General features: G+C 39.9%; 1 protein-coding gene across 1 annotated transcript; it reads left to right on the top strand.

Annotated features, from left to right (window-relative positions):
- The first annotated feature begins 219 nt into the window (after window positions 1-219).
- pex5lb (peroxisomal biogenesis factor 5-like b) lies at window positions 220-24,812 on the top strand. The gene is made up of 14 exons (XM_062481981.1): window positions 220-586; window positions 11,293-11,388; window positions 14,026-14,140; window positions 14,574-14,807; window positions 15,016-15,148; window positions 15,267-15,354; window positions 15,569-15,667; window positions 18,112-18,231; window positions 20,006-20,143; window positions 20,348-20,418; window positions 20,806-21,018; window positions 21,445-21,610; window positions 21,683-21,840; window positions 22,126-24,812. Exons 1-14 carry the CDS (start codon window positions 566-568, stop codon window positions 22,322-22,324), a joined length of 1,851 nt encoding a protein of 616 aa, XP_062337965.1. The 5' UTR covers window positions 220-565; the 3' UTR covers window positions 22,325-24,812.
- The last annotated feature ends 71 nt before the right edge of the window (window positions 24,813-24,883 follow it).

Here is a 24,883-nt window from a genome sequence, read left to right as displayed (position 1 = left end):
ACATGCTCATTTAAATATCCTTGTACCAAACCACGTTGCTAGGCCTATGTGAGCAGTTTATTTATTTTAGTAAATAGAAATAACATTCTGTAGCCTACTTCCCAATTACCCCTCCTTACCTAAAGATGCATCTCGAGCTATCAGCATCTCTCACGTTGATTGAGCCTCTGTTCTCGCTCACTATGCAATGGGGCACGTGAGCCGGAGAAGCTACTCGGGATCTGACTTCGGGGTATGGGACGGGGAGAATCAGTTTATCGTGACCTCGAGAGAAGAGCACGACAGAAACTAGAGCGATTTACAGGCTAAACAATTAACGTCTAAGAAGCGTCCAAGAAAAAAAGGGAAGGGTTAGAAGAGCGCCTAGCGTTTGACTACTGTTGTCCGGGACCTCGTTTCCGATGGGATAGCAGCTGGATACAGATACAACATAGCGTAAACTCGGTGTGCAGGACCACAGCAAGGGACAGCTCCTTTTCTTTTCGGATAGTGTCAAGTGAACGTTTAAGAGTTCATCCTGGAGCTGACCTCGTCGAGTTCATTTTAACCACCTACCAATTTCATTATGTATCAGGGGCATTCACAGGTAAGTTAAATATTTTATTTCATCTTATTTCATCTCTTTTTAACCGTTGCATATTACACGTGGAGAACACAGAAGGTGTTCCTTAGCCTATTTGTAATTGCGATTCGTTTTTTAAAATTATTGCACTTCCACTTAGATCCAAAAACACAAACATAGGTTACACTAACTCTTTAAAATCTCTCTACTAAAATGAAGTGGGGATGAGTGAAAATATCCCATCCGCTGCAGTTAAGGAATTGGCTAGGCTACCAACACTTGCAGATACATGACTGGGCAGCAGGCTAGCAGCATCCTGTTCATTTTCTAGAAAAAGGGTCCATCCCTCAGTGAACCGAGAACACTTTCCCCATTCAGTGATCCTGAGCTGCGATTTATGCTATTTGTCTTTGAATTGGACTAAAAAAAGAATAAGGTTAGAAAAGAATAATCTCCAGTAATTTTTGGAGACTGGAACTAATGAAGATTATTTGTCCATCAAGGGGTAAAGTGGGCTCAGGGTACCAATTTTTACCAGTTTTGCTTTCCCAAATCTTAGGAAAATTAAGTCAAAATGTAACCATGCAGATCAGTTATCAAAGGCAAAACACAAAAGTTGCTGTCTAGATATATACATGTCAAGATAGCTCTGGATTAATGGCTGTACATTGGGTTGCTATGAGGAAATAGTCAGGGTGTTAAATGATCCCAAGACATATGCTGGAAATAGAAACAGGGGCTATAACTACAAACAACAACATGGAAAATAAAGACAACCACTTCACTGCAGAAAGAACTAGTTGTTAAGTCTGTATCAATAGAAAGCTAATACATGTAACCAGCAAATATATGTCAATAATTGTTACACAATCAGCACATTTAATTGAAAAGATCATACAAATTAAACACACATACTGTAGATACATGTAGAAACTGAAAAGTCTTCCTCTAATAGGGTAGAATAAGGGACAAGCAACATCTGAAGTCCTGGAGTCTTTAACATTGATCAAACCAAACAGTGCACAGTGTGCAAACAGAAATGACTGCTCTTGAAAGGAATGATAGAAACATGCAGATATCAAAATGACTTTGGATTCCAACATGTGCTAGTGAAAGTATCCTACACAGAGAAAACTTCTCGGTGACACAAAGTCACTACACACATAAGTCCGGCACATTACTTGAAAATGCATATACAATTCTGCAATCAAAATGGATAAAATCCTAAACTGCTGGACTTGCCAATACATTTTGTAAACACGGAAGCCGTGCCCTCACTTTCTTGTACCAGGAAGATAAATTGTCTGTGTTACTAGTCCATTTGACATCACTGTCAAAGGCTGGCCTTCAAAGGTTGATGCATTGAGTGCATAACATAGGCACTTTTGATGGTTTGACCTGTGAGGACCAAGGGAGCTGATGACTTGAAACCTGAAGTTTACTGTTTTGTCATCTAAGGAATAAGCTATGTGAGAAGAAAAAATGGGCCAAGCACTCGTAAATATTTCAAGTCTTCCGGCACATGTGGTATTTTCTCCACTGGATTTTATAGACCAAGCATTCATTGCCTTAAGAATTCTGATGCCTCAAGCCTGTAACATTTTAATAAATTAAAAGTCAATTTAAGGTGCCACCCCAAAATGATTTGAATGGGTCCAATTGTATAGGTCCTAATAGAAAAGGTATACCTGCTCATGCCTGAAGAGATACAGCACATTATGACAAGTGAAACCCTGGAGTTTATGTGCTGGTCTTTTTTTTCATAGAATGATGGCAAGACAGTACCAGAGAGACTCCATTTACAGCTACATGCAGTTAAGTGCACAGGGAGTCTCTCAGAGTCAGTCTCGAAGAGTTATTTGCTCCCTGGGGTCTCATCCTCTTAAACTGGGAGACAATAATGCAACAACTGAGAAAAAACTGCAATCACCAGATTTAGGAACAAAAACATCATGCTAATCTCACACTTCCTCAATCTCAAACAAAAAGAGCCCATACGATAATTGGCATACTCTCAAATGTAAATCGCAATCCTATCCACTAGGAGTTGACGCAAATAATCTTTCAAACATATACAGTATGAGCATGTTTCAAACCTGTGCTTATAGAACAACAATTTTTTTCGATAAAAAAGCAATTCATGGTTGAATGCATGAATTTAGAATTTATGTATTAATTCAGATGTATTGCCACATTACAAACATTCATTAAGAGCTCGCATTTTTTCAACATTTATTCTTGGTAATGGAAAATATAGAGATTAGTCTTAATGCACATCAATGTGCACAGCAACCTAGGCCTCCAAATGGGTTAGTGCACTTCAGCCATGGAAAGTGGAAAAAGGAATGACACAGTCGCCAGAGGTGGTTAAAAATTTAAATGTTTACCTTTCATTCTTCATGGTGAAGTGAACACATGGGGACTGTTAACATCACTGCTGTTTGCCTGACATAGGATGTCCTCCGTGTGTTTCCACAGTTTGGATTTTCACACCATGTATTGTTAGACAGATGAAGATAGAGGGGAGGGGGGGAGAGGAGCCAGAAAGGTGCTGTGTGATGCAAAAGTGGTTGTGCAACCTTGGACCTCTTAATCGACTGGGTCTGTCTGCTGATCCCTGCATCAGCTGATGAGCAACGTGTGTGTGTGTGTCTGCATTTGTGTTTGTTAGTTACAAATGTTTATCGTTTTAGTCACACTCACAGGACCAAGGGTGTGAATAACAACTAAACAGATGCTGCACATTTACACCATCACTTTATTGTATCTGCACATTTAATATCATATAAATGGATTCTCTTGGGACTTCCTTTTATTCTGTGAACAGTCTCATTGGAATATTTCGCATTATATGGAGCTGTCGAGAAAAGTAGAGAAGCAGTTTTCCGCCACAACAGTGTATGGCCAATACTATGACTCTTGTTTTAAGGGAGGCTCATCTCTCAAGCTCCCATACTCTAAAGCGAAGATATGATTATTATGTCAAGCTTAAAAATAGGCTTTAAACCTTGAAGCCGTTATGGCCAGGTCAGCTGGTCGTGCATCAACATATTAGGACATAAGCTGAAGTAGGATCCACTGAATTATCCATTAGGCTTAACACACTTGGACAACGGGTAAATATTGTGTAAAGATCCGATTTGTTTCCACTTTAATTCGTGTACTGCAATTGTGCGGTGCAGATCGTGAAGAAAACACCATAGACAACATATGACGGATTTCTCTAGATGTTTTGGAGAGAGCTAGACAGGATTAGTGCCATGTCCTGGTTGCGTCTGTATTGCAGCTATCCTACCACATTGAAGACTAGACCTGTTGCTATGGTTCACATACAGTATGTGAATAAAGCCTACATGGTTGTAGGCCCCTATCTGCTGATCTGCTGTATCCCCCCTGGCATCTTGTCTAAATGACTAGTCATGTCAACAAGCTACAGTAAACATGATTTGTCTACAAATGGTCACCATGATGGTGGGTTGATGGGTCAGAAAAAAGCCACATAAGACACAAAAGCCAAAGTGAACAAACTTAGTGAACTGACTTGAGTCGAAATGAGTAGAAAACAAGTAATAAGGTCAACTCCCATTGGCTTGTACAGCTCATGTGCCCTTTGAGAAGGAGCACTCAACCTACAGTATGTAGCCACACTTGACAGTCTCAGTAGAAAATGAAGTGCATGAAAAAAATGCAATTTGATTTTTTGATTCAAGCAATGAATGGAGATTCAAGTTGCCTTGTGTGGGCTGGGTTTGATATTTCCCCTTAGGACACTTAAGAACGAGTGTAGATTTCTAATGAGCATCCTGAATTTCAGGGATAGGTTAAATCTGACCTTGGAGTCTAAGTGAACACAAGAGACTTAGGGCTTGGGGCTGAGATGGATTTTCTCAAGAGGCTGTGTTTGGAGAAGTCTGTTCCATGTTATACAGTGCAGAGTACATTATTTAAAAATGATATTTTTGCTATCACTAATAGGGACTTAATTGGAATATATCCATTAATACATTCAAAGTGAATTGTTTTACAGTGTTGAGGTTATATTTTAAAATGTTTCAGTAGAATACCAAAATCCCCATATATTTTGCAGCTCAAATTTACAAAAATTACAAAGGGATATTTTTGTGACTTTCCCTTCTTTATGTTAAGCCTCAGGCTAGTTTCAGCACAGTAAGTTCAATTCTGCTCCCATATTTTCCGTTGTTCTTCACTGAACATCCTTAGATAGTCATTTCACAAGACGTCTTCTCAAAGAAATCCTGTTCACGTCCCCTAAGAAGATTCAAAGGGCATGAAAAATAATCCCCCAAACTCTTTATGACTGCCAAGTCAAGGTGCCCTTTCTTGTAAAATAGAACCAAAAGAGGGTTTAAACTTAACATAGAGTACAGAATAATAACAACTTCATTTTTAAATGGAAAATTCATGTTTAAAACGTTTTGTTGAATGGACAGAGAAATATAGTATAATCCCAGAGTATGTCATTGACGTTTCTTATGAATCAGTGGGAGGTGCAGGACATGCACTTCTCTATGCTAAATGTACACTGAAGGTTTTAGTTAGTAGCCACATACTCATAGTCACATCCCGTGGAAGGCATTATATCAATACAAAAATTGATTTTACATTGAAGGGATTCATGCATTGAGGATTAGTTCTGTTGTTGTGGGTGGTTCGCTGTGGTGGTTGGGTCTGAGGTTGTGAACCTCATAGCCAACGGGCTTCATGTATTAAGTATTCTAGGCCTCTTTTGAATGGTTTTGATTAGACAGATAGCTCAATAATAATGTCACAATCACTTTGTCTGGTCAGCCTGATCAAAGCAGAAAGGATGCTACGTCATCAGCCTTTAAAGAACCTGAAGGCTCTAGGCATTGATGTTCATCATGCATCCTGCCAAATTATCTGATATAAAGCAGATGCTCTTTGAAGGAGCACATCAATGGAGTTTTGTGTAAAGAAAATAATTTGTTATTTGCTAATTTGGAACAGTTCATAATCCAGATCTATAATCATGACTTCAGGCTTCCAGAAACACACATTTGCCTTTACTACACAAACAACAAGACAACTTACTTATAGTTTAGGATATTTCTAAGACAAGACCCCTTACACAAAAGCAGATGTATTTATTAATAGCAAGAGAGTTCATAGAAAGTTACAAAACAGCCCAATGAAAGTTTTATACTTTTTAGTTTGTAGTGCAACACAACTGCCTTTTGTACTTCAAAGCCTGGCAATGAATTGCATCTCGTATATGACCACGCACTGTAAGTCTTGTACATGTCAGAACCCTAACCAATAAATACATTTACAGTAAAGCTGAAAGTTGCTACTTTATATTTTACAGAAATTGTTTCGTTTGAACCCTTTGAGACATCATAGTAATAAGATGGCACCCTTTCAGAGCCCTGAAGCTACTCCACACCTCACTAACAAAACTAAATGACTCCAGTGACCCCCAAGCCAGTTAACATCCCTCTCAAACCGTACCCATTTTCACCAAATAGATACAACTGTAAAAAACAACCTGGCAGACATTTGTTCCTCTCTCTCTCTTTTCCAAATAGATAATTTTCACTCTCTCTTTGCTGAATAGAAGTTTATAGCAGAAAGCGGCTTACATAGCTGACATCTGACACATTGTTTCAGTTTCTAATGGCTGTGTCTACAAGGGCAACTCAGGTTAAGTGCTGTGAAAGAGTGAGCACTTTCTGGGATTCGAACTGTTTCTTTGCTCCATTGGACTAATTGGACAGTCAGACTAGAAATGCCTTTACGGACCTATTCTGCGGAAATAAATATATTATCCTATACTAAGAAAGTCTACATCCCCTTTAAAATGTAATAAAAAATGTAATGTAACTATATTTTGTCTTTAAACAAATGGATGAATGATAACTTTCTTAAATTAAATGAAGACAAAACCGAAGTCCTACTATGTGGCCCCAAATCCAAAAGAGAGATGCTTATTAAGAATCTTGGAGGCTTAACCCCCTGTCTTAAACCAGAGGGGACGAGTCTCGGTGTAATCCTGGACTCAGATTTGAATTTCAACTCTCACATTAATAAAGTGACCAAAACAGCTTTCTTTCACCTGAGGAATATAGCAAAGGTACGACCATTCATAAACCAAAATGATGCAGAGAAGTTAATTCATGCTTTTATATCCAGCCGGCTGGACTACTGTAACGCACTTTTCACTGGTCTTCCCAAGAAAACCACTGCAGCTAGATTATTAACCAAAACTAAAAGGAGAGAACACATTAGTCCTGTCCTAGCTACTTTACACTGGCTCCCTGTTACCTTCCGAATTGACTTTAAGGTCCTTTTCCTCACATACAAAGCTCTACACGGACAAGGACCTAGCTACATTGCTAACTCCTTTATAAACTACACACCAGCTAGAACACTGCGATCATCAAATGCAGGCCTATTAGAGGTCACCAGAAGCAGTCATAAGAAGATTGGTGATTCGGCCTTTGTCAATTACGCCCCAAAACTATGGAACAAATTACCCATAAATATTAGGGAAGCAAACACTATAGACATTTTTAAAAGACAGCTTAAAACCTACCTTTTTACCGAAGCATTTAAGTAATTTTATCTCAAAAGGGTTTTCCTACTTTTTAAAGTTGTTTTCTCTCTTGAACAGAGATCTTATTGGGATTTTTATTTTTGTTTGAATTGTTTATCACTTGTATTATTGTTTTTATTGATTTTATGTAAAGCACCTTGAGCTACAATTCTTGTATGAAATGTGCTATATAAATAAAGTCTTACTTACTTACTTACTTACTTACTTACTTATCCAAATTTGAGGAAATGTGGACTCTGAAATAGTGAGCTCCTGTAAACCTTAACGCATGTATTTACACATGCGGATGTTTATTCCAGTTGAAGATCTTTAAACCCACCACTAGTCTTTCTGGAGTTCCTTTTGTACCAATGTAACCATACAATAAATCAGGCTTATACAGCATCTGGATATCCTCTTAGTCATTGCATACCTTGCTTATTTCAGCACCTGCTGACACGAACAGGTAGTGGAAATGAAGAGAAATGAAAGAAAAGGAAGTGCCAAAACAAAACCTCTTCTCATCCTCTTTGGTTCATTGAATGAAACAAGAGTGAGGAAAGAACTCCTCTGATAATCCTGTTGTGTGTCCTTTCTATCTTCTCTAGGGCATCTGTACAGTAGTTAGAGCCGGTGACTCAGGCAGAAATAACCACAGTGGGGATGCTCTCATACAAGATTAATTAGAAAGAGTGCTGCCGGATTACTGCAGGATATAAATACATAAAACCTTTGGGTCAAATATTTCAGTCAACACATTTTTCTGCCTAACTGACACTTGCGAAAGGTGGTGTCTAGAGGCGCGTCCCTATGCACCCTGCTGTTGCCCTTGGCTTGCTGTCTCCTGCCGATGTTACCCAGCCTTTTGGTTGCATGCTGATCATGACATTGAGGAGATGAGTAAGTATTCCTACATAACTGTGAATTATTAATTCCCCTCAAAATAACACATAGAAATACATTCTATCCTGTTGTAATTCTTCACAGAAAACGCATCTTTAGCCTACCACTATCTTTATGTGTCCTTGCAAACAGCAAAATATAATCCAAATTCTGATCGCCCATATGTCCTCCAGTCCTCTTTTTAATAACAAGAACAAAGTAGGGGGTCACCGTAACAGTGTTTCTCTGGTAATATCATATTTTGACCTACAGTACCAAGAAGACTCACAGAAGTAACACTGGTTCACTGTTAGAACAGTTTCCTACCCACAGTTTCCTATCCACTACATAAGGTAATAGACAAGGCTACAATCAGCAGTCGCATCCCTTTGTCTTGGCATTCTCTTATCCTGACGTAGCAGCCATATGTATCATGACTAAGACGTTTCCCTATGATTGTAATAGTGAAGTATCGTTGCAAATTCTTGGTTTAATTAGATGCTGTGGAAAAAGTTGTGAGCTCTGGCCCTGCTCAGCACCGCCGGGACTCTACGTGCCTGATGGTTGACTGTTTGCTCAGCACACAGCTAGTTTATTTTTTTATTTTTAGGTCTGAGCCACCACAGCGTCTCCCAAACCGCAACGATGCTAAAGTGCTTCACAGTCAGACAACTGGCATGGTAATACTAGACTTAGAGACGCAAGAGTCTCAAGAAAAGGGGAAGGTGTGAGAGAGAGGGAGAAAGAGAGAGAGGGAGGGAGAGAAGCAAGGAGAGAGAGACATATATATCCACTATCTTCAATGTTCCATGCTAAACTTTAAGCCCTAGATATTCCTGTAGATGCTCTGGCACGGTAAGAAGACAGTGCTCACAACTCTGCAAAGTAACTATTCTGAATCCTCTCAGATGAAGTTGAAGATAACATGTTACAGTTTTGGAGCACTGTGCTTTTGACAGAGAGTGATAGAAGGATGAAAGAGATAAACGCAAGGGAGTTGTGAAAAAGGTCAAACGTAAAGTGTGCTTGGCTGAGCGGAGTTAAAGAATCTAAATATCTGTGGAGGTTGTTTACGCCATTCACTTTAGCCTTGCAACTGTTATTGGTGTGTCTGGATGTTTCAGAAGTCAGCTGAAACACTTCTTCACTTAGAGTGAAATGCAAACTCACGAAAAGTTCCTTTTAAGAAAAGCTAAGCTATGAACCAGACTCGCTTGTCTGCATTTTGACATGTGGAAAAAGTGATCAAGAGTGCCTTTTAAAGCAATTGTTCACTACGTATCTCTATAACGCTCTTACATCAATAGGAGTTTATACACAGCTCTTTATACAGTAGCTATCCAATGTTCGGTGAGTCAATGGTCATAAAATGCGTAGGTTGCTCACTGTCACTATGGGAAATGTCCCTGTTCGTAAGCCCCTATCATCACTGGACAGTTTTTTAACTTCCAAGACCTATTCAAGATCATATGATCACTTTCAAATTCCCTGATATCATCTATCAATATTAAAAGGTTGTTTAAGGATTGATCCCACTATACTGTAGTTCTAATCATTAAAATGCAGGATGTCCTGCTGATATTGATCATCATCTGGGCTATTTATCATCATGAGAACGGAGAACTACCTGCCAAGTGTGATGAGGAGTGTATCAAAGCATCCAGCTGTTTATGTATTAACAGATTTTCTGTGATGTGCATCTGAGCTTTCTTATGACTTTAATGATTCACTCCTGGTCTCTGTTGGACTGAAACTAACTTCCAAAGTGCTAAATAAAATGTGTCTAAATGTAACAGATATCATGCAACCCCATTCTTACCATGCCACAGTTCTAGCAAACGTTATAAAGATGATCTGAATAAATCATACTTTTATTAGTGCGTCTTCTGTGTTTGCCAGAGCATTACAAAGCCTTTAACACATTACTTTGTCCCATGGTAAATATAACATCCCTGCTCTCTTAAGTGCTCACTGCATCTGCATTAATGTAGGCTTGTGTGTGTTTGTGTACCTTACTGAAACCAATGGTTAAAAGTATTAGTGACATATAGTTGCATCCTATTCCCTCCTCAACTGCCACTGTAAAGGTTTTGAATTGCAATGTGTAGTTGACAAGAAACAACTAGACTTTACGTAGTTGTATATAGTAATTCTGTATTATTTATGTAAAAAAACGTCAGTGAGGAGAAACCTAATCTTACACTGGAGCAGGGTCTATTCTGGATTGTTTTCTTTTGGGTGCTTTTAGGGATATTGACCCAAGAGACTTGTGGCTGCTTAGTGGTTATGTCATGTTGCAGTCTGACCTAACTAGGTCTACGTGGATTATTCCACATCAGCGTCATGTTGGAGCACTGCTGAATGCTGAATACATGTTAGAAAACTAAAAAAGAAAAGCATGTCCATTAATGCCTACTACCGTTCCTGTGAAATAGGTAACTGCACCAACAGATTCAGTTTGAATCAGTAAAGTGAATGGATGCTTTGTAAATGTCCTCACTCTAAACAATTCCTCTGCCGATTGATTTGGTTGGCCATGCTGTGTTTTGCTGTCAATAAACCAATATTCATGCAGTTCCATTGAGGTACTAAAGACCTGAAGATATTTTAAAGCAGATATCTGGCCAATAGGTTAACTAAAGAAATATATGATATAAAGAATAGAACAAATATATTTGTGCACATACAAGAAAAAGTAAGAACATTACATTAAGCTGTAGTATGTTATTATCTTTGTTTTTTAGGCTGTGCCTAAAGGGCAAGGTTCCTCATTCAGTTCAAAGAAGAGAGACATACTGTAGACTTAATCTGGCATTGTTTTGGTCTTGCATTTTATATGACATGTAATTTAAATTCTAAATACTTTCCTCATCATTATGTATGTACACATCAAGTCAGTCCACAGTCCATCAGGACCACAGAAAACCATATTTCATTGAGAAAAGATCCATCTCACTTTGTGGGATATACAGTACTTTCTATAAATATGTATTGCTGTGACACGATGTGACACAAGAATAAGATGCACAAAAGAATTTTGGAATGATTTCTATTGAACATCACAATCTCCATCTGCTAGCTTTTGTAACATGTTCAATCATAAGCATACTTGTATATTTCAATAAACCTTCTTCATACGATATGATACAACACATCCAACACACAGCATACATCCGTGTGGAAAAAAGCTTTGGGAAATCAACCTAATTTGAGAATTGGAATAGGAAGGATTTGTGACTACTGACTCAAGTCATTGTTGATCTCACTGTTGTAGGGGAAAGGGGAAAGGGCTGTTGCCATGGTGCTGAAGGAGCTTCCGGGTAAAAAGGCATCCTCTGAAGGAAACCCCCTCTTCAGCGTGACAACCAAGGTGGGCATGACAACCACCATCAGGAAGCAACAAGCCCTTCCTGGTTTGGTATACAGTACAACATAGTAATTTATTCTTTATTTTGCTGTATTGTTTTTATCACACATTATCCCTTAAAACTCTGCACATGTTTTTTGAATAACCAGGCAGTCAACCTATTCAGGATAAATGCTGCGTCAGAGGGTGTACATAATTCACAAGCCCTCCAGGGATTTGAATCAACGCTGTCTTATCACCAACCACCACCACTTCTGCTTGGAAGGATGCTTGCTGCTTGTACAGTATGCATTTATTGCAAGTGATAGCTTAAAGCTTTGTCTTTTCCAACATAAAAAAAACAAAATACAATAAATGTAGTAAATTCTGAACCTTTCATCAACCATTTGATGATATTAATATAAAATTAATTTTTACCCCTACCTCTCAATATCACTCTTCCGGCAATTAAAAGGCAACAGCAGATCCCCAAACTGCTGAACCAAATCAGAACCTCAGTTCAGTACTTGTCAAATGACAAACCAGTAAATACATTACATTACATTTACATTTATGCATTTAGCAGACACTTTTATCCAAAGCGACTTCCAAGAGAGAGCTTTACAAAAGAGCATAGGTCACTGATCATAACAACGAGATAGCCCCAAACATTGCGAGCACCCAAAACATGACAAATCAAACCAAAAAGTGGCTCAGCTTTTGCCCTTTGCTTGATTGTTCCAAGCGTTCATCTTTTGATTTGGTTTTCTTTATATATGTTTGTATGTATAAACGTGTTGTTTTCATCCAGCATGCGATTATTGTGAGCAAGATGAGTAAGAAATCTAGGACGCTGGCCTTTTAGCAAAGATTTTCTTGCTGTGTTGTGTTACCTCATGATATTTACATTCTGTTGTGGCTTTGGTTACATATTCAAGTCACAAAAGCTTTCAGTTTGAAGTGTTTTTAATGCCCTCTCATAGGCAGATTAAGTTTACTCTTTTGTCTGCAACTTTTGTCAGTATTGGTGGCCTGAAAACCCTCTATTAAGGAATTGAACATATGCCAACAGGCCCTTGATGGACCTCTTCATTGTAGTATTCACTTAGTGAAAAATTTGCACTGGGGAACACCTTACCTGAGATTACTTTTACATGACGAATGGAAGGTTGGGGTACCGTAAAACCTTACAATGAAAATGGATGGATGGTCTAGTAGTTGCAAACTACTAGACCATCCACCTAGTATATTACAATTTGAAATTACTGTAGCTCACATTTTTTGAGAAACTTTCATGTTTCTGTACCTCATCATGAACTGCAACCGTACATTAATTAAATAACAACACCCCTTTTATTTGATCCACTACACTATGTGATGGATGTCCAGTCCCATTCATGTTTTGGTGGTAGAGTTCAAACATCTCTCGTGTGGATTGGATTAGAAAAACAGCGCAGATTGATGTCAGAGAGAGCTACTACCAGGGATTAAGCCATGCTTAACAATCAAGTGATTATTTGCCAGTGATTTAATTCGATATCAGGGTATTTGAGTCTCTCTTGTGTGTGTTGAAACATAATAGTATCCAGCTGTCTTTTGTTTATTTCATGGACTGAACGGAACCAGAGTTTTGATGGTTGTGTAACAACAATGGGACTTGTTATCCCTCACACACATGCACACATATATATATAACATACACATCAAGAGATAAATAAACACATACAAACACACACACACACATATATATTTTTAACATGCATTCAATGTTGTGGCATTTCCACTGCCAACTATTCTACATCCAGCGATCAAGCCATCCAATAAAGCCTCTTCAGGGTCAACTCATTTGGAGAGGGTGATCATAAAAGCCATTTAAAATGTCTAATTTAAAATTAATGTTTTTTTGTAATGGCTTGGCAATTCCACTAAGAGACAATTTTAGCTCTAGGTCACCCTTACAGTAATATCAGCTCCAATCACACAGGGTCCAGCACGAGCAGAATCCCATGTTGTCATAATCAGGACCGCAAACAAGCAGAAATGCATTTCACACACACACATATGCACACACAGCTACATGCTACACAGCTACAATCAAAGTCCACATAATGTCCCTGTTTCACCATTTTATATGTAAATTATGTGTAGGTGGCTCACTGGGTAAGAATGCAAACCCGTACATACATGTACCCTGTAGAAGATGCTTCCAACAGTCTCATTTCATAGACTTCAATCCTCCAAGACCTGTATTTTCAATTGGGAATGTGTCCAATCCACTATGAATACGATCAAATAGGGTGCCTGCTTTTAGAGTCTAGAATAAAAGAAGATGATGCAATAATGCAAGAATTTGTTCTAAGAGATGAAAAACATGAAAACATTGTCTGCTGTACCTGCATGGTTGCAATTTAAGCTTTTAGGATACACAATACATTTTACAGTATATTTTATTTAAGGTTCTGTTTGATCAAATTGGTTTTGATTTCAAGTAGTTTGGTTGGTGTTTGCCTTTCTGTTTCTTGTCTTTTAACTGTCTGGGATCTCCGAAACGTTCTAGAATATCCATGTTGTATACGACTGCGCTATACGATTAACGTATCATTCTACAACCATCATCCTTCCATTTTGTGTCATTTAATGTCACCTCTCTTTACCCAACAGCTGGTCGGTGAGCAGCAAGAGAGCCGCCCACTGCTGAGTCCCTCCATTGATGATTTCCTGTCAGAAAGCCGCATCGACGGCCCTGTGGCCCGGCTGGTCACCTCCAACACAGCAGGTATCCTCCGCAACTCATTACCCAACATTAATCTGCTCCATTTCTCTTTCTACCTCTTGCTTTGTCTGTCAAATCTTCTTCTGGGGCCTTGCTTTGCCTTGACATTTATGCTCCAATTTTTAAGAAATTATTAGAAATGTTTCCCTGAAACAGATACCATGATAATATCTAATAAGTCAATAAGGGTCTAAGTGAATTTGCTTGACTTAAACCCTTAGGCTCAGTGGGAAGCGTAGGTCATCCTCAAAGGATTCTTAAGCCATATTAGCCAAAGTGTTTCATGGTGGATGAAAGCAAGTCATTCTAGCAACCACAAGCCAGCCATTCCTCAGTATGAGAGAATCATCATCATAATCAGTATTCAGTTGGAAACCCTAGGAAAGCCATATTGATTTCCACCAAAACATAAAGAAACACTCAAAACGGGATTCAGTTCTGTCCACAGCCTTGGATCTGGTGGACCTGAGTGAGCCTGGGGAGACTTCCAGTGGCTTCAACAGCAGGAAGGGCAGCAGCAGGGCCCGTCGGAGCCCCACGGTCCCCAAGAGGGGCAGCGCCAAGAGCAGCCCGCGTAGAAGGAGGCCCGAGGACACGGAGCTCATCCAGGTGGAGGTGGACCGCTCGTCCCCAAGCCCTCGCACACCAGAGAGAGTGTCACTAGATTCAGGTCTCAGTTAGTGTTCACGTTCCTGTCTATTACGACATGCATTATGACTTTGCTGTACCCACCTATACTCACATGGCATGACTTTGCTGAAACTGGTTGTATCATTGCATGGTTATCATTTTGGGATTTATTTTGTTGTGCAATATAAACAGGCTTGATTGGACAGTCCATATTTCTTTTCATGCTTCTTTTCCTTTCTCATGTCCAGTCAGTCTCTCCAGCTCCCCATTGGACAAATGGGAGGAAGTGAACCTCCAACCGGAAGGCTCCCTGAACAGTCGCAGGAAGAAAAGATTCGAGAAGAGGTGCGCATCACAACACTCCTCCAGCGAACTTTTGTGGTAATTAAAGCACTTCTAGAAACATGCCCTGCGAAATGTAAAACGGAGTTGCATGTCATGTTGCTTTTTCATAGAATTTGATTTGATATGCACTGTCCTCTCCTCTCTCCCCAAACAGGTCTGCAGATTTTAAAACAGATCCATCCACCAAGAACTCCTTCGAGGTCAACAGCATAGATGATATTGATTTTGTATCAGCAGCACAGGTCTATGTTTCTCTATTTATATCTGGAAAAATGAATAAAATGACTGTTACTGATACTGATACTGGATTGGAGAAAGGAAGCAGGGGGATTTGTTTCGGTCTCCTAGTTTCCACAGGCTTGCAAAGGAGGTGTCAGTGACCTCTCACAGTTAGAGCTGAGGGTGTTGGCTGACCTGTTCCCTTGTGTTGTGTGTGTTGCCATCTGTGTTCCCCAGGACTGCTGCGTGGGCAAAGAGAGGCGTCTAGGCCGTGCCCTCCTGGCCAGAAATCAGTCTATGGAGGATGAGTTTGTGAAGGCAAAGGCTGCCGTAGAGGTGAGACAAACACAGAAACACACGCACACCTTGTGTAACAACCCAAGACTGTATCATCCATCATTTAGAAAGACAGTATCACAATATCAGCATCTACATCTAGAGTTACTGTCAGCTAATCTAGTGTCACAGATCGTATATCATCTTGGATCAACGTATAATTCTGCGATCAGAGATATATGGACCCACCGTCTCATACATCATATCAAAACAAGCTTATCTGCACACCTCAGAACCACTGAGTCGTAGTTTTAGGTGCCCGACACAGGAAGGACCAGTGAGACAGTGCCAGATGAAGATGGAAGAAGGTGTCGATGACGGACTACAGGACAGAGAGTGAGAGACTTAAAAACGGACGTCAGCTGGGAGAAGAGGGAGAGGTAGATAAAAAATACATAGGGAACTAGGAAGAATGATGGTGGACAATCACACGTGGTAAAAGAAGGAATGAGGAATGGAATGAGACGAAGAAAAGAGGGAATAGGGAGAGGAAGACAAGTTTGTGTACCAGCTCTGTTTGAGAGAGAGAGTTATTGAATGATGACTGGAGGAAGTGAGGAGGACAAAGGTGAGATGGGAAAGAGTGAGCTCCAGTGAGTAAGAACAACATGACAAAAATACAAAACAGGTGTCTAGACAGAGGAAAATTACAGATAAAATAGTATTACATGAAGAGTGACTTTCCTACAGGAAACATTAGACCAGATTAACATACTGTATGTCCCTCAGGTCATGCTATTATTAAGTACTCTTAATAGTATGGAGAATTGTCCAGAATACAACTGTCAGTTTCAATATTAAACCTAAGTCTTACTGTAAACAGACATCATTTGTATTATTGTTATTACTGTAAATGCATGCCCTCAATGCATTTAGTCTAATGTGGATTCTTGCTTTTAGCTTTTTAAAGAATTCTTGTCCATTGCCGTTAACAATTTTTGTACAATATGTCTCTTTTGTTTTCACATGCATATCTAGTACACAGATTTTGTGTCTGCACATGCCTTTTCTCGGCTCCTGTCTGTGTGTCCGATGTGAGAGTGGAAACTTAATCCGGTGTGAATAATGGCTAAAAAAGGCCAAAGCCGATAAGCAGAGTTTTCGTCACACAGCACTAAGGAGTCAGGCTAAAATGAGACGACAACACTGTCACATGATTCACAGTGTCTATGTATAGGCCCAGACTGAGGCAGACTACTAATGACTGGAAGATAATGGAAGATTTTCTCCACCATTGTCCTCCACCCCTCTCCTCCTCCTCCCCCTCTCAGTATCCACATCTCTCCTCTACCTCCCCTCACTTCTTCTTCTTGGTGTTGTACCTCCTCTCTCCTCTTCCCTTCATCTCCTCTCAGTTTTCCACCTCCTCTGACCCTTTTCACCTTACATATCTCCTTTCATTTTAATGTTACTGAACTGGGTGCATACTGTAGTATCATTTCAACCTAACTGATTGTGCTGACCATTCAGTCTAATATGGAGCTACAAATCTTAGTTTAGTTACTTAAGTGATATAATATATCCAATTGAATGCATGTTGCATTAAATTAATATGTTAGTTTCTACAGATCACCTCAGAACAAACTGTTAGGATTAAGCCTTGATTTGGCCAGGGAATAAAATAATATGAGTTCCCTTATAAGGGAACTGCATTAGTGCGTTCTGCGTGTACATGTGTGTGTTTGAAAATGTTTCCATTAATTGAACAAATGCCACCATGACTCAAATAAATAGAAAGGCTCTTTTGATTCAATTACTGGAAGACAACCAGAACCTGTGTTTTTATTGTATGTGACTAATCCTCTCTAGTTCAAGTCAAACAAAACAGCCTCCTACCAATTTATCAGAGCCAACTGGCACAGCCATCTTGCCTATTTGGAGGCATCTGTTTTCCTTCTGATGAACACTATTTACTGCACTGTGCTTCGATTTCAATGAGCACATGATTAAATTATTCTGTTGAGTTCTATGGTTGGGTTCACTACAAATGTGTCGAATGAGACTCATTTGAACTGACAAGAGCTGGGAACAATATGCCTCAGTAAACGATGAGAAATTATGGATTTTTGTTCCGATTTTAAAGTACTGTGTTCTCTGTTTGAAGTGGTGTCACTAAGACAAACATGACATGTTTGAACTGAAATGTTCAAGTATTTACTATAGCTTGTTTTTTCGTGAGTGGTATATTGAAATTCATGTACCTTATCTCAATTGTCTTGTTCATCACCATATACTGTATCTATGATCTAGTGGGGGTTACATATATTACCTCTAGACTTTTATTATGTAGGTATTGGGTTCACAATCATACAGTACACACTATTGCACGTTGCGTTAAAGGACAAACCTCTTGTCTACTGGAGAGAATTACTACCTAGTTTGGTGGCAGGCCATTGTGAAACATAGACAGATGTGTGAAATCTCTCTCTCCTTTTCCTTCACAGTCTGACACAGAATTTTGGGACAAGATGCAGGCAGAGTGGGAGGAGTTAGCTCGGAGGAACTGGCTGGAGGAGATGGACCCCAAAGGCCCAACACCCCCCACAGTCTCTCCAATAGAGAAGGTACAAAGACCCTCCACACTCATCCCATACCCCAATATGAGCTATTAATGTATGTAGTATTCGAAGACAAGATGCTTTATTAAAGCACAGGTAAACTTATCTCCAACCAAAGGGACAGTAATTCTGTATGAACACCAAGTTATGCATAACCCATTTGGTAAAGGTTAGGATTGGGGTAAACAGACACTTTGGGGAAATCTAATTCCTAGGGTCAAGGTTAGGGTTATTTATTGTTAAACGTAACTCATTTTGCATCATTAATTCTATGAGAATGTCAGTCACAGCTTATGTGCATTTTGTTCTCCCCCCTCATGTCCTCCTGTGTAGCTCGCCGTTCTTTCTATTGGGTAAACACAGTTTACAGCTGAATGAAAACTATCAAGCAGTATCAAACACAAGAGGGTTGATACTTTCATCTACGAACACTCTCTCATCTATCTGTCACTGTCTGAAGGGAAGCAGGCTGCGCTGCGGGAACGCTAAAAGATGTCTGTGATTACAGTATACAGGATGGTGGGCTGACGGAGAAGGAGAGAGACCATAGATAGCTGCAGAGAGAGAGACCATAGAGAGAGCTGCAGAGAGAGACACCATAGAGAGCGCTGCAGAGAGAGAGACCATAGAGAGAGCTGCAGAGAGAGAGATGGGGTGTTGCTTTTAGAGTCCTGCTTTAGAACACCTAACACATTTGGATCATGCGGTCCTGTTCTGTTTAACATTTATTTATAGAGGAACTTAACCGTTTTTTTAATACAACTGATGTTTAATATAGTAGTCATGAAACAATGCATAATTGATGGGATATGTGTATGGTATTTGTTTTTAACAATACTTTAACATGCTGAAATATGAATCTTCTATTATACATTTGACATAATATCAGTCCTGTTCACGGTTGGTACAGGTTAACAAAATATATTTTTACGTTATTTATCTATATTGTTGTTCTTTTTATATGTAGCTATTATGTTTATGGCCTTCATATGTTGTAGGGCAGAATTTGTCCTTGAATCACCATGGGCATATGGCTGCTGTCAACATTAGGATTATCTCTAACCCCCAAAAAGCTGCCCTGAAGTACTGGTCTGGGAACAGTTTCTTGAAATACAATACCAGCATATAAAGCATGGCAGAGAAACGTGACACGTCATGGAAAAAAGGGAAGCTAATTTGACTGAGTATCGCCAGGACAATATAATGATAACTGTTTGAAACTGCAGGATCGATTTTGTTGTTTTGTTATCGTCACCTGACCTACAGTACAGTACATGGTTTAGGCAGCAGTACAGCTGGACAGCAAGGGCTTAAATCCCTCTGGAGATCTTGTCTGTTGTGGCCTTGAACATGATGCCCACCCTCTAACCTAAATAGCTGAGGTCAGCACTGCTCTGCCATGTAATGGGATGATGCATAGTTGTGAGTCATACACATTATGGACATACATTTTTTATAATGTCGGTCCTAGTCAATTAACAATGGTCTAATTTTAAGCAACTACAGAATAATGTATTATGCACTTATTGTCATATGAAAATTATACAAAGTTACTGTCCATGTCCTTCTGACAGTATTTTATACAAAGCTAATATTAAATACTGACAGCACAACCTTTGCAGTATTAATCATTATCTGAATATTGGCAAAACATTTGAATTAATTTTCAAGGACTTCCCGTAGTTACAACTGTTGTGTTTGGTAACTTGTCATTATATTTATGTATTTACTGTATGTTTAGAAGATCTGTGCTAGGGTTCATTCTTGATTTGCCTTAAAGGGTTACTACACCAATAACCCGTATCGAGAGTGTCCCAATGCTTTTGAAGAGGGCCAGCAGAAGGCCAGAGAGGGCGACCTGAACAATGCTGTCCTTCTGCTTGAGGCGGCCATCTTACAAGATCCTCAGGATTCAGTGGTAAAATAAAGGACATAAAAAATAACAGTGTTACTGTACATGACACTAGATAAATGTTTGTGACATTTGCCCATAAAGAGTTGAACAATATATTCGGCAGTCATCCATCGGTTATAAGAGATTTCACTTCTTAAATGACCATTTAGCTTAGGCTTGTAAACCTGTTGAGTTATATTTATGATTCAGTGTCCTCCATTTCCTCAGTCCTGGCAGGTTCTTGGCACTACACAGGCTGAGAATGAAAATGAACAAGCAGCTATTGTGTCACTTCAGAGGTGAGACAGACTCTCTCTTACAAGATGCTGATAGACTTTTAAATAGACTGTTGTTTACGTTTTACATTTAAATGAAGATGCCCTGTAAGATGCAAAAGGATCATGATATCACAGTGATTTTATATAAATAATATATATCTCATATTAATAAAATTATGTTTAGCCTACTGTATATCCCATAGTTCATATACTGTCAATTTTACTTGAATTAATATTGTCCTTTTTGACTGTTATTGGAGTTCTTGAAATGATCTGCCCTCTATTTCCTCCACTTGACAGCTCCAACTACTCCTCTCTGGGCCAATTTCTCAATAAAGTACTGGAGGAAGTGTACGAACACAGACAACCCACATGTAATGTGGTTAACCGTGTCATCTCTCGTGGCAGGTGTCTGGAGCTCAACCCCAACAACCTGCCAGCGCTCATGGCCCTGGCCGTGAGTCTGACCAACACAGGCCAGCAGAAGGAGGCCAGTGAGGCTCTGCACCGCTGGATCTGCCACAACCCCCGCTACAAGCACCTTCTCCTGGGGAGCAGGAGCCCGCTGCAGGGGTCTCCCGCCACACCGAGCAGGGGTCCCCACACCCCCACTCTGGGCAGGTAGAGTTGGATTTGGCATTTGGTTTGCGGAAGAAGATATTAATGTATGTGCAGTGCCCTGTGGTAAGAGATTAATCAGTTCAATAGTTAAACATGAAATATATGGAATCTATTTGATTTATTAGGGTCCTGGTACAGTTTTGTACTTTTTCTATATAGTAAATATTTCATATTCGATATAGTATACATGGAATGAACATTTAATATTCTTGGTTTAATAATGCATTGAGTAGAGTCTTTTTAGCCATGTCTGGGCCAACATTTTTTATAAAACATTTATATGCCGTTGACTAATTTTCAGCTTCCATTTCTGCTGACTTTGGTCAAACTTGCTGTGTCTATGCCCTTCAGCAACAGTCTTAAGGTGCTCAGACTGCACAGTGAGCAGGCAATCTGAAGATGTGTGTATTTATGTGTGTGTAACAGCTGCCAGCTGGCAGAGGTGAAAGGATTGTTCCAGGACGCGGCTCTGCTGAACACAGATGGAGTGGACCCGGACCTCCAGACAGGCCTTGGGGTCCTTTTTAACCTCAGCTCAGAGTTTGACAAGGCTGTGGAAGCATTTAACGCTGCACTATCTGTCAGACCAGAGGTACAAACAAAAACACACACACACACATGCACAAACACACATCTTTTCGTGACATGTTGGGTCTCCTGCCAGGACTACTTGCTGTGGAACCGTCTGGGGGCCACACTGGCCAACGGGGACCGAAGTGAGGAGGCAGTGGAGGCCTACACCCGGGCGCTGGAGCTCCAGCCAGGGTTCATCAGATCCCGCTACAACCTGGGGATCAGCTGCATCAACCTTGGGGCCCACAGGTAGAGAGGGAATGAGAAGCTGGAGAAGTTAGGTCACCACTGAACGTTAGAGGAAGTGTGAGCCAGTATTCATGTCATGTATATCTTCTCTTCTCTATAGTAACGTGAAAATGTCTTCCATCTCTCAATATTGGTTTGCATGCATGTGATATTGATGAGAAGGAAACATTTAAAAATGTTAATAGCAAGATTTGCTATAACTGTTAAAACTGTGCAGGGCTGTGGAGGGCTGTGCAGGGCTGTGCATTGTAAACATCCCCTCTCTTCTGATTGGTCCTCCCACAGAGAAGCAGCCAGTAACTTCTTGACGGCACTGAACCAGCAGAGACAGAGTCACCGCCAGACTCACCAGGTCATGTCAGCCAATATCTGGGCCGCCCTGCGAATCGCCATCTCCATGATGGACCGGCCAGAGCTCTACCAGGCTGCCAACATCGGAGACCTGGACCTTTTAATGAGGGCATTCGACATGGGGAATATTTGACAAGGTATTCTGGAGCCCATAGGGAAACAATGTGCCAGTAGTTAAGGGGTTGCCAGTTTGGCCAGTGGTCGGGTTGCCAAACATGGCTGCAAATATGATGTCCTTTAACATGATGTCAAGAGAGGAAGTATTTTAGGAAGTGGATGGTGAATGGTTTGTTATAGAAAATAATAAAACAGATGGGCTGAATACTGGAGGTGAATGACACCCATGCTTTGGATGCTATCATGGTGGAAAATGAAATAACCGCAACAATATTTAGGAAATATAGACAACGTTACTAAATCTTTACAGTGACTGCAACCAACTCGCCGTATAATACCAAACAGCCATAGACTAAAAGCCGACTACATAACACACAAATCTCTTTTTTTCTTGCACTCTATGGGACTTCCTGTGTAAAGAGACAACCTTTCAGTGAAGTGGAGTTTATAGTTTGGTCCTTTTGAAATGGGTTTTCACAACTGCAATGGGGAATTCCCAAGAAGCACATAACATTGACAAAAAAAATTGAGGAATTAAAAGCCATGCATGCCCAGCAATCACACTTTGTAATAAAGCCTTATACTAAATGAAACTGCATCAACTGCACAAGTCATAATCACTTACATAAAACAATATATTTGATGTTAGAGGCTACTGTGATTGTCACTATTCTGTTGCGTCTGTACTTGCTATGCTATGTGTAGTGTCCCTCTTTCCCTGAATATTCCTATAGTATGAAGCTACTTCCTTGCCTGAGGTAAATAGGAGCCTGGATCAGGGAAAGAGGAATGCACTGTCACATCTGCCTCTGCATACACCACACACACACACACACACACACACACACACACACACACACACACACACACACACACACACACACACACACACACACACACACACACACACACACACTCACACCCACACACACACCATGCTTTCTTCCGGGCAGGAATCAGTCACTGTGATTGCCTAGTGTCTCTGTGTTCAGTAATCTCCTAGGAGATCAATCTCCCCTCTCTGTCCAGGTGGGTGCTGAGAGTCTCTCCCCCAGTCACAGATGATTTATCTCCCATGTCTGCAGGTGCACAGCCTGCCACTCGTACAACACTACTATAACCCCCCCTCCCCTCCAGCCTAACCAATTTGAGGTTTGGTGTGTATATGAGTGCCTGCGTGCATGTGTAAGGTGCTTAAATGTAACTGTGATTGCCGCCATTAATTAGTTTCCCTCAGCCCAAAGGTAATTACTACATCAGGAAGTACCCACACAAGGGACACATAATTCCTGATAAAAAAAATTAAGAAGCACCACACACACGGACAAAAAACCACACACACACACCCTCTCGTCCATCTGTTTCACTAACATTGCCACATTAAATGCCTCTCGCCTTCGCCAGTCCCTTCCTGCTTCTTTGTTGTTGTAGCAATGCCTGAACTGGCTAAGTGTTACTGTACTTGAGTCAGGCTCTGATTACTGTAAGATAAGATCCCACCACAATCAGCCTGACCAAATGTATACCTACTTAAACATTGTTTCAAAAGTTAGAATTGTCATTAATACTGGACACTGTATTCAAAGTTTAGAAAAAAGAGGCAGGTAGTGGATTTGACTGTCACATCCTTGTAAAACGATGCAGAAGAAGAATCTAATTCTAATTGCCGCACCACACACATATCACATCTGTCTTTCCGAGATTTCCAAGCACCAGTTGTTAAATTCACAAACAAAAAGTCAAAGTTGTGTTTACTCAGCACACAGCATTGGTTTTGACTTTTTAGAACAGATTAGTAGAACATTATGGGGATAATTTGATGACTTAATTCATTATGAATTGCCATGGAATGTTTATTGACTATCTATCACTGATAAATAATTCACCCTATCCAAAGATTCAATCTTCGACATGTCACATGATGGGTTTTAGGCTAGTCTGTGTCACCACAATGATCTCCTCTGCTATTAGAAGATTGTGGATTTTGGAACTATAGCGACTCAGGTGAATCATTTAGGTTCAGAATGCATGAGATTGGCTTATAGAATGTACTATGAAAATGTATGTAAATTCTCTATGTATGTAAAAAACCTCTGTTAATGCACTGTGAACTGCACAGTTCATATGAAACTGTTGGACACAAACAGTATGATGTAATTATGACCTATTATAATGTAGAAACATATTTCTATAGCATGGCCAGTTGCACCATCAAGATCCATCTGAACCTTACAGCGCAAACACTGTATTAGCTACACACTGACTGCAACCATGTATTTTTGCAAAAATGGCAACCAGGTATTGCTGTACTGATATGCAACATTTTGTGTGTAAACAAACACTGTTCGATTATTATTTGTAAGCATGTTTTGTAGTTGTCTCTAAGCCCTGACCAATATCCATGCCTCTGTACAGCCTACTGTATTTCTGTAAAGATTAATGAATACAGGTTTATAGTCAATATTTAAATTGAATTATTACAGGTTTATAATCAATATTTGAATGATATTTTAGAAATTAAAGAATTGATACATAATTGAATTTGTATTTTGGTGTTCCTGAAGTTGGCCATAAA

Source organism: Osmerus eperlanus, chromosome 16 (assembly GCF_963692335.1).
Source record: "Osmerus eperlanus chromosome 16, fOsmEpe2.1, whole genome shotgun sequence".
In the NCBI taxonomy this organism is placed as follows: Eukaryota; Metazoa; Chordata; class Actinopteri; order Osmeriformes; family Osmeridae; genus Osmerus; species Osmerus eperlanus.
Note: the sequence above shows the minus strand (reverse complement) of the source record. Positions and strands in the feature narration are given on the sequence as shown.